Genomic DNA, 6,617 nt, shown 5'->3' on the forward strand with positions numbered 1-6,617 from the left:
TATGAGGTGGGTGGGTTAGTTGGAACTATTAAACTGTGTTTTGGCGTAGGACGGGTTTACATTAGGTATGAGCGTCCATTTTCTTAACCATAATTTTAATGATTGATGGTGAGATTTATTTTGCTCTAGCAACGTTGTACTTGGTTTATTTACCTTGTGCAGTGTGCTTTAATTTATCAGTCTCTAAAGTCTTGATCGTTAAATAACACTATTTTGTTCTAATTTTGAAAGTCCTTGACAATGTTATCCTATCTTTACATTTCTTTGTGTGAAATGTAGTACCTAGTGCTTGCAATTTCCAAAATATCATAATGAACTTAATTTCAATCCGTCCTAGCGACATGAACATGGTTTTCAAGTACGATAATCTCCCCCAAAGAAACACCACATTTGACGGCCTCGTGTAAACCAGCCTTGGCATCAAAAATTACCTCCGTACCCAGCAAGGTTCATGCTATAAAATCTCCATGAATAAAAAGTAAATTCGTGAAAAAAAGTTAAGAATGTTATTTTTGGGTTTTCAATTTAAAAAAAACAAAAAAAGGGTTTTTTTTTTTTTTTTTTTTTTTTTTGTCAAGTAATTTGACTAACTTCTATGGATCTATGTTTTCTTCAATTTTGAAATTCAGATCTTCAAATATTTGGAGTTTTACTTTCTTTTTCTTCCATTTTTATTGTGATGTTCGATGTTCTTAATCTTTGATTAAGGATTTTTTGGGTCACAATATCTCTACTGACCTATGATTTGGTGATCAAGAAAGAAAAAAGTCCATTGTCAACCACTGGGGCCTGGATCAGCAAAAACATCTGATAGAGAATCTTCTCAATCTGTCGTGAAATTCGTGAAGACTTGTTAACTTGTTTTCTTTGTTGAATGAATGTGATTTAGGTCTAATGAACTGTGCCAAGTGTCTCGCGTGTACAACAAAACAAACACACACACAGCACAATTCAAAGTATTGAATTGAGTAACAGACTCACAGACAACATTGAGGAGATGTTGAATGCATTTCAGAATACTATAGTCCTATTTAGACAAGCAACACAGATTTTCTAAGCATTTTTCTTTAAAATATAAATATCAATGTACACAATAATTGTATTTTGCATTATTGCCAGTATTGTTTTGTTCCACATATTATTGTTGGTGGCGAGGTTCTTTTTTGTTATTTCTTGTTACGATTTTTTTGTTTCCAGTTTCCATTATGTGTCCCATTGATGATGTAGATTTTGCTGCTTTTTGTTTGGCTGTGGCATAGCCTGGACTTGTTTGTTTTCGGTCGGTTCAGAGTTTAGTTCGTCGTTGGCATTTTGTTCGGTCAGATGTCATTCAGTGTTGCTTTTTTCGAAACGTTTTATTATTTCCATTTTAGATTTTATAATTTTTTCTTCAAATATCTCGACCAGTGCATTTTGCCTGTTTGAAGAGAAGTGCGGTGCATTAGTGCAGTCGCTTTTTTCGAAACGTTTTATTATTTCCATTTTAGATTTTATAATTTTTTCTACAAATATCTCGACCAGTGCATTTTGCCTGTTTGAAGAGAAGTGCGGTGCATTAGTGCAGTCAGAATCATAACTCACAATTAGGTCACAGTCCCCATCAAATCAAGTTAGGTTAGGTCAGTGACCCGAAACAACCACCCGGCCCCGTGTGATAGGAATAGTCAGGCAACTTTTTCTGTTTCCTACATAACTAATTTTAACCAGCCAAAGGCCTTTCTTTATAGTGTGTATAAAAATTCAGTGTGAATATTGATTTTCGTAGGGCTTAACACAGTGGGTTTCAATATAGGGAATGAAGCACAGCTATTTATCATCAGGAAGGGGAAGTAACGAATTCGCACCAAAAGCAGGTAGGTATCAGCTATTTCCAACTCTGCAAGTTTTTTCAGGAACAAAAACAACAGAAAGCTAAGTAAGAAAAGAAAAGGATAAAACTTCAGAAAAAAGCTGCAGAAGTGTAAGTTATTTTTCCTCGACAGAACTTCTCGTTTTTTAAATATTTTCCAGAGCAACATGTTTTTCACATTAACTAAATGCACTTCTTTTTCTTTCAACTAAACAAAAGCGTTCGCGCAGTCAAAGGTTTTTTCAACTCACAATGAGTGAAAAACTGGAAGGAGGAAGGGAAAGGGAAGGCAAGTATTTTATTTTCTGAACTATGAATTTTTGAATTTAATTTTTCACGTTTTTCATTTTTTTTTAATATCAACAAAACTGTGTTTTATTGTGTTTTAATTTTCTGGAATCTTTTCCTTAAACATTTTCCTGTTTGCTCTTGCTTTGACTTGGAAAAAGCTTTTATTGGGGAGTGTGGCAAACTCTGAGTTTTAAAACTGTTCACAGGAACCTTGGACGGTCTTCAAACATTGAACAAGTTGGTTCTATTTTAGAAAGTAGCTATGTTTTAAGACTTTTAAGCATGGGATGGGAGGGCAGTTCTCTATCAATCTTTCACTCCCGCCACCCCTTGCAATTCCAGGATTTCCAGTCTTCTCGATAGAACGTTTTCTTTGCATTTTCTTTCAAAATGAAATTTTCTCCTTGAACTTTTTCATCGCAGGAAGGAAGTTGCCTGATCGACTTGATTTTCTCCTAGCCTTTTCTCTATCTTGCCTACTTCCTTTTCACTCCCATCGAAAAGTTATCCATCTCTAGCTTCCCCCACCACTGGTGGGATCTTTTTTTCTCCCTCCTTCCCCCTCCTCGTCCCGTTATCAGTATTCAAAGTAGGGGACAAAGATTGATTAAGCACTCACCCTCCGTCCTGCTTTTACATGAGTTTTGAATTTGGCTGAAAACTAAAAACTTTCATGCATAACATTTTGGTTCGGTTGGCCCTCCTGTTTTCTTCTTGGAGCGAAGCGAAGACGACTTTTTTTTTAGTTCCTATTGCGTTATGCGCTTTTCTTGCCCGTAATATTAGCTGCCCACTTGAAATTAGCTTTTTGCTACATGTAGCTGCAGTCCATTTCATCCAAAATAAGTAAGGTAAAGTGCTGGGAAGATACAGCTCGGAAATTCCACCCACTTGAAGGCTCCAAAAACCTGCCTTCTTGCCAATGTCTCAAAAAATTCACAAGCTAAAAAGCACACTTCGAAAAAAATCTCACGTAAGACTTGTGAGAAAAATGAGGGAGAGAAGAATGATGGAGGAGAGAGCGAAAAAAATGGAATAAATTTTACAAATTGAAACAAAAACATAAAAATGTTTTCGTGAGAGGAAGAGAGGGGGGCAAAATGTCAACGTGTAGGCATGAACTTGCATGAAGAATGGCGGAATAAAGAGGAGAAGGAGGAATTTTTGAGAGGTGCAAAATGGAAATGGAATAAAATAAGGAAATACGAAGAGGAAGTGAAAAGGAAAGAAACTGTCAAGTACTAACCCAAGGAAATGGAGGGAGAGTTCAAGTCTTATGCAAATGTTCCAGCAGTGGAAGGCCGGGTAGTGGAAGATTTATTAGAGTTGTTGTTTCAGGAGGAAGAGATTTGTGGGGAGATCTCAAGTTTTCTTTGGAAAGACTCGGTTCAGGCTGTGTGGACGGTGGTTATTTTTCTTTTTCCTCCTCCTTATCCTCCTCCTCCTCTTTTTCCTCCTCCTTCTTATATCTATAATTGACGCAAAGTTTTCGAGTACAAATGGAGAGAATTAGAACTGAGAACACACGATCACAACAAGTTTTTATTGTTATTGTTGAAGTTTTTAATCCTCGTATAGAGTTAAATGACTACAATGACATCAAAAACACAATGGCGGAATAAGTAGCCAAATGAGCTCCCTCAAATGATGATGGCACAGCCAAATATTGCCATTGTAAAATAATGACATCAAAAACACAATGGCGGAATAAGTAGCCAAATGAGCTCCCTCAAATGATGATGGCACAGCCAAATATTGCCATTGTAAAAAAAATAATAATAATCGTTCAACTGCGAGATCTCAAGTTTTCTTTGGAAAGACTCGGTTCAGGCTGTGTGGACGGTGGTTATTTTTCTTTTTCCTCCTCCTTATAAAAAAAAAATTTTTCCTCCTCCTTCTTATATCTATAATTGACGCAAAGTTTTCGAGTACAAATGGAGAGAATTAGAACTGAGAACACACGATCACAACAAGTTTTTATTGTTATTGTTGAAGTTTTTAATCCTCGTATAGAGTTAAATGACTACAATGACATCAAAAACACAATGGCGGAATAAGTAGCCAAATGAGCTCCCTCAAATGATGATGGCACAGCCAAATATTGCCATTGTAAAAAAAATAATAATAATCGTTCAACTGCTGAACGGTTGAAATAGTAGGAGGCCTAATTAGCTCTGTAAACACTATACAATACTTATGTTATAGCTATGCATATTATTTCATAAATCAGAGCTCTGGTAGGACAAAAAACAAACAAAAGAGTTGGGATTCTCTCGAATTTGACAAGTTTCCTGTACACGAAAATTCCCACGACTTGTAAAAAAGGAACAGGGGGGGCATCGTAGCACCTCGTAGCTTGTGGGCTGATGATGGTGGAAGAACTTCTTGGCCAGTGGCGAGTCCATTGGTTGTGGTAATGTGGTTTACCTTTGATACAAAAGTTTGTCCTCACTAAAAATTATTTTTTGTAAAGAGAGGACATTATTGGAGGTTGCACTTGATCAACGAAAAAAGTCGTGTAAAAAAGTCCTAGAGTCCAAGGAATCGAAAAAAGGAAATGAGGACCTCCAAATAAAGTTGGAAAAACTTCAAAAGAATCAGAGAATGGAAAAGAGGACCCGAGATGAATTTGTGAAAGCTCTGAGCAGATCAAACAAAGGAAAAACGGACCGAAATTGAATTTGGAAAGCGCCAGGGAGCCAAACAAAAGAGAAAGCGAATCCCAAAAATATTGTCTGTGCAAAATTTTTTGTATAATGTGCATACAAAAAGCCCACACCAAGGCAAGGCTTAGGTGTAGGAGTAAACAGCCCTAAAGAGTGGGTTAAGCTCATACGAGTCTAATAAATTTAGACAGAATTTTGAAGTCCTCCTTTGATAATAATAATAATAATAATAGACTCTTGAGTGGAAGGCAACCACTAGGCGAGGTTAACGCCTTAGGCGTTCTCTACCACCTAACCCTTAGAGCTCCATTATTATGTGGTCAAATTCTCAAATAAATGAGGATAAAATTCCATACCTCGGCTGGGATCGAACCCACGCCCTCCTGATTACCAGGCGAGCGTCTTGACCACTGCGCCACCGAGGCAGGTAAAGGTTAAAGCATAGTTTTTGCCAGCCTAGTTAGCTTGGAAGGCAGAACTCCTGCCTTGTAAGCGCTAGGTCGCGGGGTTGAATTTCCGCCCAGGGCAAACTTTATCCTAAAAAGATGGGGTTTTTTGTCGGAATGGCTGGCTGTCTCCTATCCTGTCTTCCTGCTCCCTTCGCTTTCGGGACGTTAAGACCTTGGCCGTTTCAGTTCCCTCTATCAAACCTCTCTGAAAAAGAGGAAAAAAGCTTTTCAGCATTATTATAATATTAGATGGTAAAACGGATATAAAGAAAGGTTGAACTCACTTGAAAGTAGGTGAGCGGTGAAAGGTATAACTGAGGTATAATATGGAGCGTAGTCATAGCACACAGCATGAGTTCAAACTTGTGGTAGGAATGCTGAATGTAGCCGTTGAAACCAAGACACCAGATCTTGAACAGGGCTTCCAAGTCCAAGAACAGGGTGAAGCATACCTGAAAGATGGGAAGGATGTTTTAATTATGACATGTGTGGCGTACCTAAACTTTTCATCTTCCTAAGTAGGTCATAACACGTATAAGACATAACTCATAATATAAGAGTCAGCGCCGATAGAACTTTGAATGCACCAGTTTCCAATGGATCACTGAAGTTAAGCAACGTTTGCCCGTAGTTGGTATACGGATGCGTGACCATCTGGACAATCGCATACTACTCGATTTCCAAGGCCTACTCTAAGATAGAGTTTCTTCTCGACGAATACCCTCCGTAAAAAACACTCGTCATTAAAAATCCAAGCAGTTAAATAGCACACAACATGGAGCAGTTTATTTTAAATTGCTCCGTGGATAAAGAGTAAGCCATATGTACTACTTATTCATATTGAGATGATTTTTGTTTATGTATGTTAATAAATAAATGGTTATAATATATTGAAAAAAAAAAGTTATACAAGAATACAATAACATTTAACCTGAAGGGGATGAACTTACTTCGATGGGATAGTACTTCTCATAGAACACATTCCTCGGCCTGCCGTCATGCTGGAAGTTCATCGTGGCCATAATGATAGCGTTGGCCAGAATAGCCACCATGATGAGAAGACGGAAATAGGCAGATTTGAGGAACCTCTGACACACCATCGGGGCAAGTCCTTCCTGTTTGTTTTCATCCAGAGTCACTAGCTTCCAGCCAACTGTACCGTCACTAACCAGGACCTGAAATATAATAAAAACAATCAAATCATGAATTCTTTGTGGTAAAGCAGAGCTTTTTTACAACTTTGGGCATCACAGCCTGAGTGCCTCCTTTACTATTAATTCTCAATTACTCGAATCATCAACCTTTTTACACCTGGTAAGTGCCGCTTAACCTGGCTCCCCGCTAACTGCGATTAAGATGTGT

At 37.8% G+C, this 6,617-nt stretch overlaps 1 protein-coding gene across 1 annotated transcript in view; it reads right to left on the reverse strand.

The window, feature by feature from the left end:
• Nucleotides 1-5,539: 5,539 nt before the first annotated feature.
• Nucleotides 5,540-6,617, reverse strand: part of LOC113468723 (sodium leak channel non-selective protein-like) — a gene marked incomplete at its 3' end in the record, with an annotated part of 12,206 nt that continues 11,128 nt past the window's right edge. The window contains exons 3-4 of the mRNA XM_026825833.1: nucleotides 6,206-6,430; nucleotides 5,540-5,707 (exon numbers count right to left, since the gene is read on the reverse strand). Of these exons, the coding sequence (XP_026681634.1) occupies nucleotides 5,540-5,707; nucleotides 6,206-6,430 (393 nt within the window). The remainder of the gene's footprint in view (nucleotides 5,708-6,205; nucleotides 6,431-6,617) is intronic.

This window comes from Diaphorina citri, unplaced genomic scaffold (assembly GCF_000475195.1).
Source record: "Diaphorina citri unplaced genomic scaffold, Diaci psyllid genome assembly version 1.1 scaffold823, whole genome shotgun sequence".
NCBI classification, from domain to species: Eukaryota; Metazoa; Arthropoda; class Insecta; order Hemiptera; family Psyllidae; genus Diaphorina; species Diaphorina citri.